This window comes from Chrysemys picta, chromosome 2 (assembly GCF_011386835.1).
Source record: "Chrysemys picta bellii isolate R12L10 chromosome 2, ASM1138683v2, whole genome shotgun sequence".
NCBI classification, from domain to species: domain Eukaryota; kingdom Metazoa; phylum Chordata; order Testudines; family Emydidae; genus Chrysemys; species Chrysemys picta.
The window spans coordinates 117,887,576-117,911,378 of NC_088792.1; the positions used below are offsets into that span (position 1 = coordinate 117,887,576).

The following is a 23,803-nucleotide window of genomic DNA, read 5'->3' on the forward strand; positions in this document are numbered from 1 at the left end:
CAGGCCCCTGCCATTTCTCCCCCCCCCCCCCCCCCCGAACGTTCCTTCGCACGCCATAGTTTGGGGACCTCTGCTCTAATGTGTATGTGTGTGGAATTAGGCAGATCGCTGAAAGAATGCTGTTTCATTCTTTATAATCTATTAATATGTGCATGAGTTAAGGTTCCACTCATTGAACAGTGAGGATGAAAATAAATATTGAACAGCTGCTCCATTAATTGCACTACCCAAATTGTACTCTGCATGAGGGAGAAATTTATGCTGTAAAAAAGAGCACGGCAAACTGGCAGTTAAAGTTGCAGCCTTAACTTTAGCATTTCCTGACTTTTGAGTGCTTCAGCTTGCAACCTCTATATTGCTTAGACATATACTTCCATGCAGACTCTTACTCGTGTATATGTATATATCAGTGGTGGGCAACCTGTGGCCCATGGGCTGCACGCGGCCCTTCAAGGTAATCTGCTGGCCGGCTGCGAGACTGTTTACATAGACTGTCCGTAGGCACAGCCGCCTGCAGCTCCCAGGGGCCGCTCTGTCTACCTTGGTAGGCTGACAAGCCTACATAGAATCATCAGATCAGGTTCTCTCTTCCTAGCTAAAAAAAACTGTTTACAAAATTAATCTGCTAGCTCTTCCTCTGAGACTGCTTCAGAGAGTATACTCCAGGGGTCGGCAACTTACGGCACGCGTGCCAAACATGGTTTTGAGTGGCACGCAGCTCCCTGCCGATGTCCCGGCCCCCAGCTTCACTCAGCCCCCCTGCCCACCGCTCTTCCCTCCAAGGCAGAAGCTTGGTTCTGCGGCAGCCAAGTTTCCCCGCCTCCCCAGCTTCTTTCCCCAGCGTGGTGCTTTCCGGCCCTTCCTCCTCTCCCTCCCAGGCCAATCAGCTGATGGCCCTAGCGATGGGGCGGGGGAAGAGTGGCAGCGTGCACACAGCTCCATAGAGGAGGCAGAGAGAGGTAGGGACGGAGCCTGGGGGGAGGAGGGGGTGGAACAGGGCATATCCCTTCCAGCCCCCTGCCAGGAGCCACTCAGGGCAGGGGGCTGGGAGCACCCCCACGAGCCGAGCACCCCAGCCTTCTGCCCTGCATGCCCCATCCCTCTGCCCTGAACCCCCCACACACTCAGCCTTCTGCCCTGCATGCCCCATCCCTCTTCCCTGAACCCCCCCCACACACTGAGCCTTCTGCCCTGCACCCCCCATGCGCCGCAGCCTTCTGCCCTGCACCCCCCACATCCCAACACACACACAGCCTTCTGCCCTGCACCCCCCCAGCCCTCTGCCCTGATCCCTGAACCCCCTCCCACAGCCCTCTGCCCTGACCCCTGAAATATCCATTATTCTTATGCTAGTTTAGTAATAAGCCAAATGGATTTAAGACACAAAATTGTCTATTCAGATGTGGGTTGGTTGTTTTTGCAATTTCGTAAATTTTTAAAGTATATATCTTAGTGAACTTAGTGCTAGCAAAAGCTGTTGGGTTATCAGACGTGGGGTCTAAATCCTCTGTGTACAACCACTTCAGGAACAGTTTTGTTAAACTGCTTTGGTAGTAGTCTTCAATCCTGTCTTGGATGGACCACCGCAGGCATTGTTCACATTCTGTGCCTGTTCAATATATCTCTTGAGTTCTGAATTTTAATCATTAAAGATGAACTGCAGAGTGAAAAGCATAAATAGTTACTTTTCAAAGGAACATTTAAAAGGTAGTTAAATTCACTGTATATATTTAAATTATTTTACTGGTGCTAAGGAATTCTTCATTTTTCCTGTAGGTATGTCATGTTGTAATCATGCAAAGGATAACTTAATGTGCCGTGATGTTTGTGAACAGGTAAGCTTGTTTTAAACTTGGGCAGTAGCAAGAAAATTGATTCACTTCTGAATTTGTATATTCAAGATTATAACAGTTACTTGAAAAGTGGACCTGAAATTGATAAGTGTTTCACTCCCATAGGGAGCAGTTATATTCAGTGCATGTAGACCCTGAATGTCACAAGAGACCTTGATAGTTTATGTAATAGTTCTGTTTTAATTAACAGATCTTAACTTTTAAAGCCATATTCTTCCCTCTGATTATATGCATAAACTCACATTGAAGTCAGTGGGAGATGCATGTGCCTATTTGAGGTCAGAATTTGGCCAAGAAGTATTAAACTTAACAAAGGTGATTCACAGTCATTTCTGCGTCTGAAGAAGTGGGTATTCACCCACGAAAACTTATGCTCCAATATATCTGTTTGTCTTAAAGTGCCACAGGACTCTCTGTTGCTTTTTACAGATCCAGACTAACACGGTTACCCCTCTGATACTGATTTCTTAGTTTATCCTTTACCTCCTTCTGGATCCTATGTAGTACAGTTTTCCTGTGAATGTAAAATCAGGAGCAATGTTGGATACCATACTTTACTCTTCCTACTTCTTATCCACCCCTGTGGTCAACAGCCTCTAATCCCCTACATGTGCAATCTTGGTCCTATCGGGCCCGTTGTGGGATGCAACAGGTGCAGAAACCTACTTTTCCTGCCCCCCTCCCAGAGTTAGATATCCCTCCCCTCGTAAAGTGGCTTGAGTCACAGCTGGCACAGACTCAGACTGTACACCAGGAAGAACAGGAAAGTGAGGAAGAGCGCCTGGAATGAAGGAACACTTGAAATCAGCAGCAGTCTTCCCTTCTTCACCAGATGAGGGAATAGTTTTGTCTACTTCCACTCAGTTCAATGATTTCAAAATTGTTCATGGCAGATATGTTAGAAGTCCTGGAGCTAATGTAGGAAATATCACATAAGCTTTTGAACATTTTGCATTCCAACATACCTAGAAGGCTGGCCATGCCAATTAACGTGGGGCTATTGGAAGCTTAATTTTTTCCATAGTGACTTATGGATGTGAATCACGGGAAATTAATGCTGCTAGCAAGAAGAAAACAGAAGCATTTAGGGTGTGGCACTGCCAAAGACTCCTGCATATCTCCTGGATGGAAAAGAAGATGAATGCTTGTGTAAGAAATATTATTGGAGGGAAGCAGACCATGTTGTCAGAAATCAGTAAGCATGAACTTAGGTCACATCAGGCATACAGATAGAAATACTCTAAAGCAAGTTATCATAGAAGGAATGGTGGTGGGTCATTGTAGTAGGGGATGACAGGAGAGAGAGAGATGGTATGTCGCAGATCACTGGGATGTCAGCTGCTAAGTTCACGAAGCTAGTGATAAGATTGATAAGGCTTCTTTCTGCTATGATGTCACCAATATTCAGACATGAATAAATTGATTTTACTTAGTCATAGAGTTTAAGTCCAGAAAGGAACACCAGATCATCTAGTCTGACCTCCTGTGGCCATCAACATCACTCAGCACCTTCACACTAAGCACAGCAACTGAAATTAGATCAGAGTTTTACGGCTCACTTACTTATTACTGTGGGAATCAGTCCCCCTCCCTCCAAAATAAAATTGTCAGACTCTGGCATCTGATGCATCTATCTCTGAAAATATAGATCAAGTCCTTTCAAGTGGTTTGAATATCTTTACATGCACCCATTTTCTGGATCTCTGATAGCCGTAGCAATGTATCAAAGGTCCTGATAAAGGACCCCCAAAATTTACACCAAAAGACAAGGGTATAAAAAATTTAGATTTATTTTTCAGGAAAAAGTACTTGTTGTCAAGCCTACAGATGAGCACTACAAATTACCAGGCACTTTTGTCAAAATATGATTATCTTAATTAGGACAGTGTATCACAGTTTGAGAAACTCCCTCAATAACATTAGGAGGAACTGAAGTCTGCTGTAGCTGAGGGACAATTGGTAGTTGAAATATCACTGCAGCATGATCAGTGACCAACTCCATTGATGTCTTGGGTTTCTTGGTTACAATCTTCAGGAATACCAGAGGAGGTTAAGACAACACTTGAAGACCTCCCATTTGAAGGTTGTGAGCTCTTGTATACAAGAACTGATGAAGCCCTCCAGTCTCTGAAAGATTTGAGAGACATTCCCCATCCCTTGAAAATCTACCCGCTAGCCCACAGGAGAAAGCAAGCCAGGTCACAAAGCTCCTCTAGATAAAGGCCCTCCACCTATTACTATAACCGAGAAATATAATTGGAGCTGCTGAGGAAGAACCACAGAGGATAAATAACCATTCTTTCTTCAAATGATTGTACACCTGTATTCTGGTGACTACCAAGCAGTGATTCCAATCAGGATGTAGGTGCTAGAAGTCCTATTTAAATGATGTTTTTCAGGACAGCCTATGCCAAAGCAGTCATCAGATCTTGAGGCCTCAGCTAAGAAACAGTGCTGGGGAAAAGTGTGTACTGATCCCAGCTTAGCTGCCCTGCAAATTTCTGAAATTGGTATGCTTCTGAGAGAAGCTGCATGAGACTTGGTGGAGTGGGCGCTAAGCCACATGGGTGGATCTAATCTAGCCAACTCCTTGCGTGATATAATACAATTAGATACTCTGTAAAATAGTCTTTGGGTGAATATTGCCTGACCTTTCACTCATTACAAATGCAGCAAACAGCCTGGGGTCTTCTTCTCTCAAGGTAATATGGAAAAGCCCTAATCACATCAAGGGTATGGAATTTGGCTTTCCCCTGGTTAGAGTGGGATTTGTGAAATCCATATTTAAATGAAAATCTGGGAATGAGGTTTAAGGGTCCCTTTTGTCTTTAGGAACACCATATAAGGTGGACCAGTCATGAGGGCCTGAATCTCCACTATCCTTCAAGCTGATTTTATAGCTACTGAAAAAGTCATTTTCATAGGTATAGAGCAGTGGCGGGCAACCTGTGTCCTGCGGGTATAGAGGAAAACATTGCTAGGGGCTCAAATGGATGTCCCATTAATTACGCTAAAATGATATTTAGGTCCTAGGAAAGAGGAGGCTCCTAGACTGGGGGAAATGCGTAAATAAGGCCCGTGAGGAACCTGGCAACTGTAGAGTGGTAAAATGACCCTGGACGTAAGGATGATGAGCTGATGTTGCTGCTAAATGGGAGAGACAGGGTTTGAGGGTAGGAAGGAAATGAAGTTGAATGTGGTGTCCCACGTTGTTAATCTCCAAAAGGGATGGTAGGGGAGTGGGAAGGAAGGGTATTCTTCAAAGGCTCAGCGTATAGTTTTCAATAAGGACAAACTGCTGCCATGAGGTGGATGTGGGGTGTGCAGTAGCGGAGGGCCTTCTCTATTGGAACTTCTGCTTCTTCAATATGTTGTCCACATGGATTCCATAACCCACATTCTTTCCTCACAATAATGGAGTTCTGTACTACCAGGATTCTGTATTGGCAAAGGAACTGAGACACAGTTGGGCCAGGTCCACACTTTATGCCTTAGGGTGAGGAGGCATGAGGGCATCCAGGATATAGGAATGGCCCTAATGCACACTGGATTCTTTTGGCAAGCAATCACTGAGCACGTGCACACAGAATGGGATACATGTGGACAACATGTCTTGAAGAACCACAGTCACTGTAAGATAAGTACATTGTCTGAAGATATAATTTGCCTTGATTCCTTCTCACCTTGCAACTGTCATGGCTGGGGGAAATGGGAGTAATATTTTTAGTGACACCCTCCCCCCTCTTCCAGATGAAACAGTCATAAATATTCATTGGGCATCTGTTACATATATAATTTGGGGAGCTGTCCATTTTCTGCTCAATAACTCGGGGAGCTCTCTACTTTCCAGTCATCAATGAACTGAAATTGGTTGTTCTAAAGGGCATGGAGGCACTGGCAGCTGGTTTCAGAATGAGACTGGCTTGACTATGCTGCAGAGGGCCAAAAAATCTTTGAAAGCTACATGAATTTCAGGCACTCCTTACCAAAGAGTAGGAATCCAGTCAAATGATACACTTAGAGAAGTGGAACTGCAGTAAAGTAATTCCTTGCTTTCAGTCACAAGTTAGCAGGAATGTTAGTATAAAATGTATCTTGTAGCAAGGAAGCGTGAAACTAGGTCCTAGCAGCTTTGTTTCTCTGAATCCCCAAAGATCTCCATATTATAACTTTTGTTACAGTCTAACTCGGGTGGGCAAACTATGGCCTGGGGGCCGCATCTGATCCTTCAGACATTTTAATGCGGTTCTTGAGTTCCCGCCAGGGAGCAGGGTCCCGGGCATGCCCCGCTCCACACAGCTCCTGGAAGCGGGGGCATGTCTGCCTTCCGGCTCCTAAGCGTAGGGGCAGCCAGGGGGCTCCACGTGCTACTGCCCACCCCAAGCGCCGCCCCCGCAGCTCCCATTGGCTGGGAACCACGGCTCCTGGGAGCTGCTGGGACAGCACCTGTGGATGGAACAGTGCGCAGAGCCCCTGGCTGTGCCTCCGCGTAGGAGCTGGAAGGGGGGACATGCCGCTACTTCCAAGAGCTGCTTGAAGTAAGCGCCACTCGGAGCCTGCACCCCTGACCCCCTCACACGCTCCGACCCCCTGCCACAGCCCTGATCCCCCTCCTGCACCTCCAACCCCTCATCCCCAGCCCAGAGCCTGCATCCCCAGCCAGAGCCCTCACCCCTGTCATGCCCCAGCCCAGAGCCCCCTCCTGCACCCTGAACTCCTCATTTCTGGCCCCCTAGCCAGAGCCCTCACCCCATCATGCACCCCAACCCCCCATTTTGTGAGCATTCATGGCCCACCATACAATTTCCATACCCAGATGTCGCCCTCCGGCCAAAAAGTTTGCCCACTTCTGGTCTAACATGTGCTTTTTACTATCAATCTTGTGCTGTTGAATGGACCAAGAGTTTCTGAGTAAGAGAATATATATTCCATTTTTAGAAACAAGAAGAAATTTTCTTCCCCTCTCCAAAAACAAGTGCTGTATGTCTGAAAGATTGTCCAGTAAACTCAAATTACAAGTAAACTTTCTTTATATATGAATGTGTTATGTACACAATGTGAATGTGTTATGGTACACAAATTTACTGCTAGTGACAGTTATCACAAAAACTTACTAATTAAATAAAACCAAACTGTGAATTTAGGAAAGCAAAATTAAAAAAGACAAATGAGCTTGAATGTATGCTTTTTTTTCCTAATTGGTTCTGATATTTTAAAAATGTTATCTTCTGATCTTTTTGTAACAGATTTTATCCTCTAAAAGTGATTCCCGTTTGAAACATTTGCTGCAGCGGGCACCAGAATATTGCCCAGAGTCAATGGTAAGCCTTGACTGTTTTTGGTAAAACTGCTGAATCAGTATTGACAAACCTAAGCATTCAAAAGCCACTAGTGAGGTCTCAAAAATCACGAGATTTGGCTTAAAAATTGGAAATAAAATGAATCCAAAATGTATTATATTTGGGTTTTGATCCTTTAGGGTTCGTTTTCAAGCTTTTCCTCCTGAAGCGTGAGGACTAGAAAACTTTTTAAAATGAAAGCTGAGATTCTCATTTAATCACTTGACTCTGGGAGCTAGGTTTTTAAGAAAAGACCAAATATTGCAAGACTTACGATGCAATCAGAGAGTTGACAATCTTGCGAAATGTCCTGGGTTCATGGAAGTTACGAGAGATAGTGGAGGTTAAGATCTGCCTTATGTTGAGAGTAAATTTGTTTATAGTGGGCCAGATTGCCTCGTGTAATGTGGCTGCTATTACTCTCCTTGGAATTGTTGGCAGCCAGCATAATTTAGAGCAGCCTTCAGGTTATTTTAATTTTCACTAGGGGACAAGCCTGTCATGCATCCTGTCCAGCACTGGGGTAGTGCAAAGGAAAACTCTGTAGCTGTTATAACTACTCCTAGGTCATAGCTGAAAATCTGGAACAATCTTTTTATCGGTTAAGTAAAACTATGGATATCTGAATGAGATCTAAAAGTTCTCCAGTTAATTACTAGAAAATTATAGAGTGTATTGTATTTTACTGCTTGTTCAGTTACATTACTATAGAAATAACAATTAAGTAATATTCAGATTAATTAATCCAAAAGCCTTCTGCCTTGGAAAAACAGAAACAATTTTGCTTGACAATTCTAATACAAAATTCTAATTTTCTTACTTTACTGATCAGTTTTTATTACTTTATATAGTGTCAGCAGTGTGCTAGGCGCTTGATAAACTAGTAAAGACCAAGTCCTTGCCCAAAAGAGTTTACTGTCTAAATGTACAGTGTATACACCTAGATATTCTTTAGTTCTAATTTTCCATGAACCACTTTGTTACAGTGCTCCCCCTCATGGACTGCCTCCACTCCCAATCCACAAAGGCATGATTTTAAATGTTTTATTTCTGTGGATCATCAGTTAAGTCTTTCAGATCAGTAGTGGTCCACAACCACTGTTTGAAAACTGATGGTGTAAGTCAGAGGTGGGCAGTCTGCGGGCCAAACGCGGCCCATCAGGGTAATCCATTGGCGAACCGCGAGGCAGTTGGTTTACATTGACCGTTCATAGGCACAGCTGCCTGCAGCTCCCAGAGGCTGTGGTTCGTCGTTACCAGCCAGATTGCAAGTTGGCAATAGCATTTGTGTTGATGCTTTTCTTTTTATTTTACATTTTGTTATGTTACAGAGTTAATGCTTCTCAGAGTTGGCAACTAGGGTTTATTGGTGTCATGGAAGAAAATGTTTTCAAGAGTGAGATAAAGTCCAGGATGGGGAGTTTCTATGTGTAGGGGACAAAAAAGGGATGGTCTAGCAATTTTTTGGGGTGAATGTGGAGGGGGAAGTACTGAATGGAATATACTTTTATGAAATAGTAATAGTTTAAAAGTGTGATTGCGCTCCCCAACCATGTATTTCATCTCTTTAATAGTGCTTTGATAAAGAGAAAGCAATCTAGGTATCTTTTAAAAAGTTTAACAGTTTTAGTTTAACTCTATGCTTATTATTTTCAGACATTGCCCCCCCCTTTTTTTTATTTGCTGTCAAATTTACATGGGTACTCTGTTAATAACATTAGACAAAAGACATGCAAAAGGTGTTCCAGTATAGCCTTCTGCTAGCTGGAACATGAATATGTGAAATTTACTCTCCAAATCTCTCAGATGGTGGGGTAGAGGAGGCATTCTGGCAACTCATTCGAGAATGTGGATTGCAGACACTGGCAGACTGCGAGGCCACTTGGAATAATTTAGAGAATTGGGTTCAATGCAGAAGTCACAAACAGTGCAGTAATCACGATGAACTCAGTTATCCTTTAGGGAAAGAAAGGGAAGTACCTTTCATCAGTCCTCTGGTGACTTGTAGCAGTGCCAGAAGCCAGCTTTTTCCCCTAATGGCAGCAGTATCTCCTTTTGCTGGCTTCTAATCTGCTTTGATTTGGAGAGGGAGGCTGATGGAGGAGGAGGAGGGCCAGTAGAGGGAATTGATATTGACTATGTTAGCAAGGTGATAAGTGCTTTTTATATACCTATGTAAGTACTGTATTAAAAAAGAAATATCACAAGGAGTTTGTTCCTGCCAGGATTGGCTATTGTTTCACTGCTGATGAGTAGTACTTTTACAACTCTTTTGAGAGGCACATGTTCAGCATTCCTTCACTTGTAGGCACTTAGATTTTTTATCTCTTCATTGTTTAGTCCAGCACCTTGACCTGCTAGCATCTACACCTCTGCTTCTATGGAATCTTCCTTCAGTGCCATAATACTGAGTTGATATGATGTATTATAGAAATGGTCGATTTTTTTTTCTAATGCTTGCTTAAAAAGCACTAAATGCAGTGACTTTGTGCTAATGCTAATGAAATAATTTAAGGGTAACCATTATGTACGTACTTGTCCCATTTAGTGAACTGTAATATAACCATGTTTTGTTTAAAGAAACCCTGTTCAGAGGACTCCAAATCTGAGCCCTTGAGCTTGTAGTACACAGTATGTGGAAATTTCCATAGCTTTCAATTTTTTGACCTTCTTTAAAATACTATGCAGCTTAACCACAATACTTCAGTCTCCACTTAAAGTTTTAGCTTAGTTTTCTCTCCGACCACAGGCAGCCATAACCATCTTAGTGAAACTGTGCTGAGGTCCAAAATGCAAGATGAGCAATATTCAGTCTTGGATATGTGAGATTTTAAAGAACTGTTGTTTCAAGATCCACTAGTGGGTAGGTATGGAAACTTTATCTACCTCAGTGATATCCCCAATTATTTCATTGTCTGATCTGGGCTTGGATCGCATTCAGAGGAAGAGTTGGATCCAACTGTTTGTTTGGACCCTCAACCTCCGTGCCATTCTTTTGGATAAATACATGTATCCCCTAACTATGACTGTACTGGACTAGACAAATTGACAGGAGTGGCAAGTGCCTCCCTGGGTGCTCTGTCCATACCAGTCAACTCCAAGGTTTCCGTACCAGACTCCTTTGAGAGCTACAATCTCGTTTCCACATTAAAGCAGGGATGTTTCCACAGATCCAAGACACTCCAATCCTATGCCAATGAATCCAGTACCAAGAGTTAGTCCCTACACTGATCCAAGACATATGCCAAGGCAGATAATGCATCTTCACAAATCCATATTTTGCATCAGGACCAAGAACCTACAGGCAACTCCTCTCTAGTTGAAAATGGCGGTGTAGCCTCAGCTCCCTCACCGTCTGAGGATGCTATTCAATTCAAAGAGTTAGTCAGCAGAAGTTTTCTACCTCAAAATTACCTTCTGTTTCACTGGAGGAAACTCCTCCTCTTTCTGACATCCTGGGGAATACCTCTACAAAGTTTCTCTGTTTCTTCTGCCAACCAAATGCTAAAAAAGCAGGTAAGGTATCAGATCCTGAATGAAGGGTTTTCTTGTTTCCATGTACATCTTTCCCCTAATTCTCCTTTGGTGGCTGTAGTGATGTAGCGATCAAAAATGGAATCTTTATATTCTCCTCCCAGTGACAGAGATGGGGGGCGGGGAGGGAAAATAGATTGATTCAGGGAGAAAATATCTTCATCTTCTTTAAACCTGAGGGTAGCTAACTACCTAGCTGTCATGGCGAGGTACCAGTTTCACCTGTGGGACAAGATTTCAATCTTTACCAAGAAATCTTCCTGATGACTGCTGAAGACTGACTTATGCCCTTATTAAGGAGGGCCAGAACATTGCTAGGCATGTACTGTGTGAGTCCTTTGTCTCTGGTGCATATTCAAGATCAATAGCTGCAGTGATATGCTGCTCCTCTCTTCCTCACGAAACAAAGCTGAAGATTGAAGACCTTCTATCTGAAATTGATGGACGTTTTAGTTGTAAAATGGATGCAATATTAGAGAAAATGAGACTCAAGATTAACTGATGGATCTCTGGGTCTCTTGCACCTTTCAATAGAATAATTCCTGTGCCTGCCTTTGATATCTAAAGACAATATTATCCAAATTATTCTTCATCTTTGTATGTTAACAGAGGCAGGCAATGCTATCAGCAGCAACAACAGTCCTTTGCTTCTCAGCAGCAATATAAAAGACATCCCTGTAAATCCAAGAAGAGAGAAAAGAATTCATCCTCCACTACTACTTTACCTTCAGCTAATCCTCAGGTCTGACATGAAGTTTGAGAGCAGCAAACCGTCCTTGAATTCTGTTCCCCTAATATTTGGAGACTGTTTATACCATTTTTCTCTCTCCATGGATCACCATCTTGTAGTGGTGGAGAGGCTTGCGTGTCTCAATGACCCCGAGAGTGATGCTGCCTGGAGTCATGTACTCCGTTAGGGCTACCTATGGCAGAACAGTCAAGGGCGAGGTTCCAGACAAAGTGTGATCCAAGAAGTTTCTAACAGCAGAGCAGATGGAGGATAACTGCACAATGGAGGTGAAACTGTTGTGTAATGTTACAACGGCTGTGAAGATGGATGAAGGCTGCAGCAAATAGATGATCTCCAATCGTCATGGTGCCCATGCCATTGGTTTCAAGTTCTCTATCTGCCAAGGATAGTGTGGTGACTGTTGTGCACCAGTCTCCCCACTTTAAAAGAAGTCCTGCACAGGCATTTTCCAGTTTTTGGGAAAAATAATATTGCACAAGTCAAAAGTCCGGTGGTGATTGGCAAGTTGCGATGGGAACAGGACAGTGAAATCCAGAAGTTCCTAGTTGCAGACCGACATACAGGCGGTGGGGGTGTGATTCAGTTGTTTTGCTCGAGGATTGAGGTGGGTCGAGCATCTCGGCAGCTGCACTCATGACTGAAACATCTGCCCTCATTGCAATAGAACGTGTGGTTCAAGGATTGGCCTTATTAGCCACCTGAGGACCCGGAACTCCCATGGAAGATGATCATACTCGGTAACGAGTGATCGCCCATCATCATTATACCATTTTTACAGCAAGTGGCAAAAGATCACCTTGAACAGATGGGTCTTGGACGGTATAAAAGACAAATATACGTATCCAGTACAAAATAGATTCTTGTAACATAAATGGAAAGGATTAAGGGTGAGAGCTTAAAGGATAAAGTAATAGGAATTTTTGGGAAAGTTTTAGAAACCATCTTGAGTTGAGGATATATGTTAGGTTTCAGTCTGCACTTTTAATGCTAGAATCCTTCTCTTCCTCACCCACCAAAAAAACCCCCAAACAAACCAAAACCAGCCTGGGCAGCCATAAGTCTAACAATTCCTAACTTTCAACTACTTGACTTTGCAGCTTAAATATCTTCCTTTTAATGTTACTCTTTACATGTAATTCCTTTTTATTTTATTTTTTATTTTATTTTATTTTTAAAGGAAAGAGGTAAAACAAATAACATGATGTACAATTGTAACCCTTATGATACATCATCTTGGTTTGAATTCTGAATCTTTTAGCACTATGACACTTTCAGCCCACTTTTTCCAAATGGTAGTACTGTTTGCTATATTTCCACAGCTGGAAATATGCAGAGGGTACCTTGAAGAAGAAGGGGTAGTTACTTACAGTAACTGTTTGATAGAGTTGTCTACTACATGCACACACTTATATCTTCCAGGATGTAGAAATGCCCATAGCTTTCAGTTTTTGCCATTGTCTAAAGTATGTTTTGCACCTGCAAAAAAACAACCCCCCCCAACCCCACTTTTAATTAAAATACGCTAGAGAGAGGAATCCTTTTGGGTCACATCATCCTTTTCTTGACAGTGAACACCAGATGACATTTGTCTCTGATTTTTGTGTTTTTTGAGAAGGAGGCAGAGGTCTTCCATGAGATCAATTATTTTACAGAGGTATTGACACTATTTTGTATCGGTGTTAAATCATCTATTATATTTAAAAGCTTTTAATCTATCATAAATAAAGACTTGTGTTTAATTGCATTTTATTTTTCAGGGAGAAGTTTGGGGTTGTATAAATTCTTCTTTGCCAGGTAAGAACTATTAGACTATTCTAATTTATATTTTGCCTTTGCTGATAAAAGGCTTAATTCAACAACAAATTGTTTAGTTTCCATATTGTACATGTTTCAAAATAGTTTTGCTTTGATAAGGCTTCCACATAAGCCAGAAATATTTTTGTTTGCTTGTTTCATTTACCCCAAATTGTGGTGCTTTGACTTTGTCAAAATTGGAAAGCAAATACATTTTTTCTTATCCTATTTTCTCATGTAGAAAATACATTAAATGTATAAGTTGTATTACATTGATGTTTACTCAAATATCTCTTATCCATTTCTTGCCTATGTTGAAGAAAAAGGTCAAGGGTTGGGGATTCGTCCTTAAAAGTATTGAAAAGCCTTGAGTCAGCACTCCTTTGCCTTTTTAAAAGATTCTAGATGTCCTGTGATTGCCTATTTCCCCCTAAAATACTGTCCCCTTCTAGACCTTAACTTCTAATTTTTTAATTAAAAATGTATACCACTCTTATTCAGTCTAGAATATGGGGGTGGGATTCATGATGTCGTACTGAGATTAAGCAGTAGCTGTTTCATTAAAGATAGTTTGGCGCTCTAAGTCCCATCTGTCTCTCCTAAATTATCTAATTTTGCTCTGCCTTGTCACAGAATAGTCACAGTAACCCTTTCCTGTTCCTTTTGGACAAAGAAAGTTGGAGTAAAATTAGCATACCGTAGCTGAAAAGGTGGAAAAACAGGAAAAAAAAGACAGTTCTTACAGGCTGCTCAACCTGCCACCAGTGAGCCTACCTGCTTTTCTTGTTCTCAGGAGTCAAACTGTCAATTCCAGTAGTTTCATAGGGTCTGAGGAATCTTGTAGGTTCTAGTCCTTGTTTTTCCACTAATTTATTATGTAACCTTGCTTATGCTACTTTGGCCCACATTTTTAATGGTGTTTAAGCTTAATGGTGCTCAGCATTGCAATGCCTGTTTCATTTTCAAAAGTGATTTAGGCACTTAGCCTAATTAGTGCCTCTACCACTTTTGAAAATGAGACTTAAGCTCCTAAATCAGTTAGGTGTGGCAATGCTCAGTGCTGCAATGCCTAAATTCCTTTAAAAATCTGGGTGTTCGTCTGTGTCAGTTTTCCAGTTTGTAAAATGGGGATCTTGTGAGACTATTTTGTAACTAATGCTTGGGAGGCAGTGTTGTCTAGTGTTTATAACATGAGTAGCTGTCAGGAGATCTGGCTTTAGGCCCAGTACAGCCACTGGCACATTGTAACCCTAGATAAGTAACTTAACTTCTCTGTGCTTTAGTTCATACCATCTTTGACATGAGGATAACAACACTCACCTTTGCAAAGTGCCTTGAAATCTTTGAATGAAATATGAATATTTCATATTTTCTCCAGAGACTGTGGCTAATGTTTCAACTGGGGATAATATCAAATCTCTCTTTCTAGAAAACCAACTTGTGCAGGGTGGACTGCAGATATTAGTCTCCCTGCTTAAGAGGGCTTGTTTGAGTTACAGAATGGTTGAGGGGTAGTGAATGCATACTGTTAGAACACAGGTTTGTAAAGAAAGTGCTGCTGCTTTTTGGAGACTCCTAGGATGGAAACTGGTGCTGAACAGCTACTCTTTAATTGTTTGCCTTGATTTTCTGAACGAATGTGAGGCCTCTGGGGTGTTTCTGAGGTAGAATTCTAGTCCCCTCTTCTCCTAGGAGCAGAGAAATCTTTCTTTTGAGGCTGAACATATCACAGATGGTCTGTGTCACAGTATAATCTTATCAGGGGAGTGAAGTCGTCTTTCTGTAGTATCCAGAACCTGATGTCTAGATGGAGGACATCCCTCCACATTAGACAGTTTGGTACTGTTCTCATATGACCGACTTTTTGCAGCTGCTTTTAAGGATGTGCAGGTGACACAGTTACCTTAGAGAGTCCATGATGCGATTTTCCCCCCCCCCCCCCTTTTTCCAGTTTTCCCTCTCCATAACAAGGTGATGGACAAAATAAATACCATAGTAGTTTCTTCCTGTGGTCTGAGAGGGAGGACCTAGGTTACAGATGTGGTATGCAGTCTATGGTTGCTTTCATTTTCCCCACATATCCTTTCCCAATAAGGATAGGTGGAGAATGTCTTTCAGTCTTATCTTAAAATGCTGGCATTGACAGCGTAATAAGAGTTCTTCTTCGAGTGCTTGCTCATATTGATTCCAATTATGTGTGCGCGCGCCGCGTGCACGATCGTCGGAGAATTTTTAGTCTAGCAACACCCGGTGGGTCAGCTATGGAGCCCCCTGGAGTGGCACCTTCATGGCACTGGATATATACCCCAGCCGACCCAGCGTCCCCTCAGTTCCTTCTTACCGCCCGTTGGACCTGTGGAGCGCATTGCTGTCCTCCACTCTCCCTAGTGTTTACTTCCTGGTTTAGATAACTATTCTAGTTCTTATAGTTATATAGTTAGTGTAGTACAATAGTTTGATAATTGTAGAATTAGTTTTTGTAAGTAAAGTTAGCGGGCCGGAAGGGGTCCCTCCCCCTTCCTTCCTGCGTGCCGCCCAGGCTCATGCCCAAGGCTCCGGGGTTTAAGCCGTGCTCCGTCTGTTCGAAGCCTATGCCAACGGGAGACCCCCACAACTCTTGTTTAAAGTGCCTCCAGGAGTCTCACCAGGCCGAAAAGTGTAAGATCTGTAAGGCTTTCAGGCCTCCAACCAAAAAGGAGTGGGACTGTAGACTCAAGCAGCTCCTTATGGAGGCGGCCCTCAGCCCGGATCCCCCTTCGGCATGCCAAGTTCCGGCACCGAGTGCCTCGGTGCGCAGTGGTCTGGTTGCGACTTCGAGTACTGCACCGCGGGGAGACTCGGATAGAGACCCACGGCACCGGTCCTTGCCGGCGCCACATCCAGCGCAAGTACCTCGGCGCCGTTCCCTGTCCCCAGGACAGAAGAGACCTTGCAAGCCAGAGGGGGCTACCTCCCAACAACAGGCGCCGGCACCCCTTTTGCCAACCTCGGGCTCGCGTCTGGCACTAGAGCAACCGAGGGTACAGGGGCCGATATCGGCACAGTTGACTCTGGCACTGAGGGAAAAGCCATTGACTCCAGCGTGTACTGGCTCCCCGACCCACGCCGTGGTTGAGTCCCGACTTCCATCGACGCACTGCATCCCACTCGTGTGGTGCAGTCTAGGGGCAAGCCAGCCCTAATACATCCACCATCTCCGACCGTGGACACTCGGCACCGCTCCCAATTTTGGAGCAGATCCCCATGCCGCTCGCAGTCCTGGCGCCGCTCTCTATCATGGCACCGTTCCGCCTCACGGCACTGCTCTGGACCTCGGTACCATTCGGACTCCTGACGCCACACCCAGCACCGGTCAGAGTGCCGATCCCATTTAAGAAGCTGCTCCCGGCACCGCTCCCGCAGGCGGTCTTCATCGTGATCCAGACCTGGATCCCGGTATCGGTATGACCATCGGCACCGTTCTAGATCCTGGTACCACTCTCCGGCACCGTTCTGGCACCGCTGTCCTGTGGCCCGGCACCATTTCCACCAGAGTCTACACAGGCACGCCCTGCACCGCCCTGGCCCTCACGCTCCGCTTCACGCTCCTCACAGTCGGATGACGTGTCCCGCTTAGCCTATCTCGCACCAGGCCAAGCAGAGGGTAACCTGGGTCAATGGCAGGACGAAACCCAAGACCCTAGCCAGGAGCCTGCACAGTGGTCCTTCTGGACCCCGTGGGCGTACCACCAAGCCCAAGGGGTTCCACCCGCAGCCTCCTGCTCAGCCCATTCAGAGCCCCAAGTACCGGAGGCCACCATCAGTCATCCCCCTCCGGGGGGGTATGGAGCACCTGCACCCACCCCAGTGCAGGCCCCAAACCCTGACACAGCGGATCAAGGACATCAGGACCCCTCGCAACTGGACCTGCTACAGAATCCATTAGCCCCTGTAGCATCTTCCTCATCTTCTCCAGATGAGGCGGTGGCGGGGACAACGACTTCAGGTCCCCTTCCGATAGACCTATGTGCTCACCAAGACCTTTTACGTAGGGTGGCATGTAATATGGATCTCCAAGCGGAGGAGATAGTGGAGTTGGAGGACCCGGTGGTGGACATCCTTTCAGCTGACGCCCCATCCTGGGTAGCATTGCTCATCACCCGCACCATACAAGCCAACGCCAAGACAATATGGCAGACCCCTGCCTCTATCCCACCTACGGCCAGAGGAGTAGAGAGAAAATACTTTAGAAGGAACAAAGAGTATGACTACCTATATACTCACCCTCAGCCATGTTCACTGGTGGCATCCTCAGTGAACGCAAGGGAACGGCATGGTCAACAGGCTGCAGCGCCCAAATCTAAAGTCGCCAAGCGTTTCAGTTTGTTTGGACACAAAATTTACTCAGTGGGGGGCCTTCAGCTCAGAGTCACAAACCAACAAGTGCTCTTGAGCCATTATGATTATAACTCGTGGAATTCCATGGGAAAATTTAAGGAGTTGATTCCGCGAGAGTCCAGGGATGAGTTTGGGGCTTTAGTGGAAGAGGGCAAAAAGGTGGCTAGGACCTCCTTGCAGGCCTCCCTTGATGTAGCTAACTCTGCGGCTAGGACCTTGACGTCGGGCATAGCTATGCGACGCATCTCCTGGCTTCAGGTATCTGGCTTACCGCCAGAACTGCAGCAGACCCTGCAGGATCTACCATTTGATGGGCAGGGCCTGTTCTCGGATAAAATGGACTCTAGATTAGAGCCTAAAAGACTCCAGAACCATCATGGGCTCCTTGGGGATGCATGTCCCAGGTACCCAGCGCAAGCCCTTTAAACCACAGCCTCAAAGGTTCTACCCCTCCTCCCCCCCTCCCCCCCCGTCCAAGGCAGGACTTTTACAGAAGATGTGGACGAGGTGGCAGAAAGCCTAAACCATTGTCGGGGCCTAGGCAAAATTTTTGAAGATGCGCTCGAGGACCAGTCATCATCCAGGATCTTTTCCCTCCATTTCAAGATCGTCTCTCCCATTTCCATCATGCTCGGTCCCTTATAACTTCAGACCGATGGGTTCTTCACACAGTGGAAAGGGGATATGCTCTCCAATTTTCTCCCCCCTCCCCCCTTCCCATCCTCCCTCCCCATCCCTCTTCAGGGACCCCTCTCACAAGCAACTCCTTATACAGGAGGTCTTAACGCTCCTGTCCATGGGAGTGATTGAGGAGGTTCCATCAGAACTAAGGGGCAGGGGGTTCTACTCTCACTACTTCCTAATCCCCAAGGCAAAAGGAGGGCTTCGATCCATATTAGATCTGCGCAGACTCAACAAATTCATGGTAAAATTGAAGTTCTGCATGGTCTCATTGGGGACCATTATCCCTTCCCTGCATCCTGGAGACTGGTACGCCGCCCTCGACATGAAGGACACGTACTTTCACATAGCAATTTACCCTCCGCACAGGCGTTTCCTTCGCTTTGTGGTAAATCATGAACACTACCAATTTGCTGTCCTGCCCTTCGGGCTGTCCGCATCTCCAAGAGTGTTCACCAAATGTATGGCCATCGTGGCAGCCTACCTTCGTCGACAATGGATTCAGGTCTTTCCGTCTCTAGACAACTGACTCATTCGGGGCCACGTCAGGGAAGAAGTGCGATCCCATGTCCGGCTCACCCTAGGCACGTTCCACAAGCTGGGCATCCTGCTCAACAGTGAAAAGTCAACTCTGGAACCAACCCAGAGAATAGAGTTTATCGGGGCAGTCTTAGACTCCAGACTTGCCCACGTTCTCCTGCCAGACCCTCATTTTCAGGCTATGGCAAACATCATCTGCAGCCTCCAAACTTCCCGACTTCATGATAAAGACTTGCCTCGGCCTTCTGGGGCACATGGTGTCGTGCACTTACGTAACCAGGTACGCCAGACTTTGGCTCCGCCCGCTTCAGGCCTGGGTATCAACGGTGTATCATCCAGGTCGGGACAGCCTCACCATAGTGGTTCCGGAATCGGTCTTGACCTCCCTCAGCTGGTGGCTGAGCCACATGTCGGTGTGCAAAGGGGTACCATTTCACACCCCACAACCTTTCTTATACCTTGTCACAGATGCATCATCTCTGGGCTGGGGCGCCTACCTCGGGGAACACCAGACGCAGGGCCTTCGGACCGCATCCGAACTAACTCAGCACATCAATGTACGAGAGCTGATGGCAGTACATCTAACGTGTCAGGCGTTTCGTGGTTTCCTACATGGCCGTTGTGTGGCAGTCCTCACAGACAACACCACGGCCATGTTCTACATCAACAAGCAAGGGGGAGCCTGGTCGTCCCCCCTATGCCAGGAGGCCGTTCGTCTGTGGGAGTTCTGCATAGTCCACTCAATACATCTGGTGGCGTTGTTTCTCCTGGGGGTACAAAACACGCGGCAGATCACCTCAGCAGATCTTTCCGGCCTCACGAGTGGTCCATTCGCCCAGACGTCATCCACTCCATTTTCCTGAGATGGGGGTTTCCCCAGGTCAACCTATTCACCTCCCGCAACAATCGGAAGTGCCAGGTATTCTGTTCTCTCCAGGGACGTTCTCCGGGATCCCTATCGGATGCTTTCCTACTCCCGTGGAAAGACCAGCTATTCTGTGCGTTCCCTCCATTCCCACTAGTCCACAAAGTCTTTCTCAAGTTACGCAGGGACGAGACATGCATGATTCTGGTTGCTCCAGCATGGCCCAGACAGCACTTATATACTACACTCCTGGAGCTATCGGTAGCGCCTCCGATCACACTCCTCTTGTGGCCGAACCTGATATCACAAGACCACGGTCACCTCTGTCATCCCGACCTGCAATCCCTCCACCTTACAGCGTAGATGCTGCATGGCTAACTCGATCGGAGTTACTCTGCTCACAATTGGTGCAGCAAGTTCTGTTGGGCAGTAGGAAACCCTCCACTCGGGCCACGTACCTGGCCAAATGGAAGCGATTCTCCTGCTGGTGCGGGCAGCGCGCCACGCCTCCATTACAGGCGTCAATACCTTTCATCCTAGACAGTCTCCTATCCCTGAAGCAGCAGGGCCTGGCGACATCATCTATCAGGGTGCACCTGGCAGCCATCTTGGTGTTCCATCCAGGAGAAAGTGCTTCCTCTGTCTTCTCCAACCCGATCGTTGTTAGATTTCTGAAGGGTCTAGATCGTCTCTATCCACAAGTACGACAACCGGTTCCAGCATGGGACCTAAACCTGGTCCTTTCTACACTCACGGGGGGCCCCCCTTTGAGCCGATGGCCACCTGTTCACTCCTTTATCTATCTTGGAAGACAGCCTTCCTTGTAGCCATCACTTCAGCGAGACGCATATCTGAAATCAGACCCCTCACGTCTGAACCACCGTATACAGCTTTCCACAAAGACAAGGTGCAGCTTCGCCCCCACCTTGCCTTCCTTCCCAAGGTGGTATCTACCTTTTATGTTAACCAGGACATTTTCCTCCCAGTCTTTTATGCCACGCGGCAGGATCAACACATGCACTCCCTAGAGGTTCGTAGGGCCCTCGCATTCTATATTGAGTGTACAAAGCCGTTTAGGAAAATGACTCAGCTCTTTGTTGCAGTGGCTGACGGGATGAAAGGCCTACCGGTCTCCTCGCAACGCATTTCCTCATGGATCACGTCTTGTACCCATGCTTGTTACGACTTGGCCGGTGTCCTGACCCCGCGCCTCACAGCTCACTCCATGAGTGCCCAAGCCTCATTGGCCACTTTCCTGACTCATGTTCTGATATTAGAGAGCTGTAGAGCTGCTGTTTGGTCATCTGTACATACCTTTTGCAGCTCACTACGCATTAGTTCAGCAGTCCAGAGACGACGACTCATTTGGTTCAGTGGTTCTGCACTCAGCGGTGTCTCACTCCGACCCCACCGCCTAGGTAAGGCTTGGGAGTCAACTAATTGGAATCGATATGAGCAAGCACTCGAAGAAGAAAAGACGGTTACTCACCTTTGTAACTGTTCTTCGAGATGTGTTGCTCATCCATTCCAAACCCACCCTCCTTTCCCACTGTCGGAGTAGCCGGCAAGAAGGAACTGAGGGGGCGCTGGTTTGGCTGGGGTATATATCCAGTGCCATGAAGGCGCCACCCAGGGGACTCCACAGCCGACCCACCAGGTGTTGCTAAGGTAAAAATCCTCCGATGATTGTGCACGCAGCACGCGCACACCTAATTGGAATGTATATGAGCAACACATCTCGAAGAACAACAGTTACAAAGGTGAGTAACTCTCTTTTTAACCTCATGTAAGTTTCCCCTTCTGGGAGCGGCAGGGAGCCTGCCTTAGCCCCACTGAGCCACCAACCGGAAGCCTCCCGAGATAAGTGCTGCTCGGTGGGAGCCTGCAACCCAGCCCTGAGCCCCCTCCCGGAGGCAGCACCCCATGTCCCCTCCTAAACCCCAACACTTTGCTCCAGCCCGGAGCCCCCTCCTGCACCCAAACTCCCTCCCAGAGCTTACACCTTTCATCCCCTCCTGCATCCCAACCCCCTGGCCTAGGCTCAGCTTAGAGCCCCCTCCCACACTCCAAACTCCTTGGCCCTAGCCCTGAGCCCTCAGCCCCTCACGAACCCCAACCCCCCCCCCCCCGCCCCAGCCTGGTGAAAGCGAGTGAGGGTGTGGGGAGAGTGAGCGACGGAGAGAGGGGAAGATGGAGTGAGTAGGGCGGGGCTTCAGGGAAAGGGCATGGTAGATCCTGGGTCGCACTTAAATTCAGAAAGTGATCTTGTGTGTAAAAAGGTTGGAGACCACTGCTGTTCATGCTCCTCTTTTACCAAAAGGTTCCTCAGTTCCTAATAAATCTAAATCCCTTTTCCCAACACCATTGTTTCATCCATTCATTAAGACCCTGCACCCCTGCTTGCTAAATGGCCCTGCACATGGAACTGGAAGCATTTCAAAGAATGGAGGTCCTGGACTTTAATCTCTTACCTATCAGCTCTAATTTGGCCTCCAGGAACTCTCTCCTACCTTTCTCTATGTAATTGGTTCCTACATCTACCATGACCACCTGCTCCTCCCCAGCACTGTACAAAAGACTGTCTATATGTTTTCTGAGGCTCGCAACCTTCCCACCCAGAAAGCAATTCACCATGCCATTCTCCCAGTCATCACTAACCCAACTATCTATATTTCTAATAATCAAATCCCCCGTTACTATTACCTGTCTCTTTCTAGTAACTGGGGTCCCCGCCCCTGGAGGGGTAGCGTCAGTGTGAGATGATATCATGACATCATCTGGAAGGATCGTTTCCCTCTGCTCCAGCTTTGTTCTCCTTCCCTGAGACTTTCATTCTCACCAACAGCACAAAGATTGTCAGACTGGGAGTGGGACTGCTCTACTGTGTCCCTGGAAGTCTTGTCTCCCTTAGCTCCTCCAGTTCAGTCTCAAGAGCCTGTATTCAGTCTCTGAGGGCCATGAGATGTTTGCACCGAATGAACACACATGCCATCTGCCTGCAAGGCAGGTAATCATACATGCTACCTTCAGTGCAATAAACTGGATGGCCCCCGGAATGCTGCCTGCATTATTTTTACTCTTCTTAGGCCAATCACCTCCCCAAAAAAACCAATCTCCCTCTCACACACCCTCTCTAAACTCCTCTGTTTGCTGCTCCTGTTCGCTAGCTCCTCTGATTGTATAGGAGCTGGCTGTTACTCAAACTCTGTATATATATATTTTCAAAAGCACCTAAGTCCCATTGACTCTCATCTATATGCTCAATGTTCCTGAGCGCATTCTACATGATCAACTTTCATGAAATCCCTAGGGAAGCCCCTTGAGATAAAATCCTGGATCTGTTACTTCAAGTAACAGTTACTTCATTGCCACTTGAATCCCTATCTTCATTATCAATGTTTTATCTATCGGAGTAGCCTTTTTAATCACTATCGCTTGTCCAGATGGATTGTCTGAACTAGTTTCATTGTATGTGTAATCATAATACAGTAATTCCTCCCACTGATAAAAATGGTCCTTTGGTCTTTAGGAAGGTAACTAAAAAGTACAAATGCAAAACGAGATTAAAATCAGGTATTTAAATCAAGGTTTGCTATTTGCACATTTAAATCATGATTAAAATCAGTTATTTAAATTGCTTTGACTTAAATCAATCCACTCTGCTTTTTAACTGCCTTTTAACATGCTATAGCAGCTAGAAAGAGAGCCCACACCATCTAACTAGTCAGCTATCTGTGGACCACTGGTCCAGAGACCATAGTTTAGGAACCATTTATGTAATGAGTGTTCTTTTATACTACACTAATCTCTACTATTTGAGCACCTCACAAAAAAAATTAGAAGTACATGCTCCAGACTGCTGTGAACAGAAGTTACAACTCCATTAATGTATGTTCAGATTGCATTAGTCACAAAATCAGTTTCTGTGCCATTGTAAGCATAACTCAACAAAACTTTAGATGTGGCAGCAGATGTTGTTATACACAAGATCACCTGATGGTTTTGAGATATCCCTGAGAGAGGACCACACGCAATAAAACTTACACCATAGCCAGGTAGGGTGACCAGA

The 23,803-nt window shown here is 45.9% G+C and overlaps 1 protein-coding gene across 16 annotated transcripts in view; it reads left to right on the top strand.

Moving 5' to 3' along the window:
- RECK (reversion inducing cysteine rich protein with kazal motifs) overlaps window positions 1-23,803 on the top strand; it is a 141,368-nt gene that overhangs the window by 12,432 nt on the left and 105,133 nt on the right. For 6 of the 16 annotated variants that reach the window (XM_005292626.5, XM_042841818.2, XM_024099608.3 and 3 more), the window contains exons 2-4: window positions 1,777-1,835; window positions 7,100-7,174; window positions 13,235-13,271. In XM_005292626.5, coding sequence (XP_005292683.2) covers window positions 1,777-1,835; window positions 7,100-7,174; window positions 13,235-13,271 — 171 coding nt within the window. Of the gene's footprint in view, window positions 1-1,776; window positions 1,836-3,888; window positions 4,215-7,099; window positions 7,175-13,234; window positions 13,272-23,803 lie in introns of all 16 variants that reach the window. The other 10 variants (XM_065584095.1, XM_065584092.1, XM_065584094.1 and 7 more) reach the window with 4 other exon arrangements.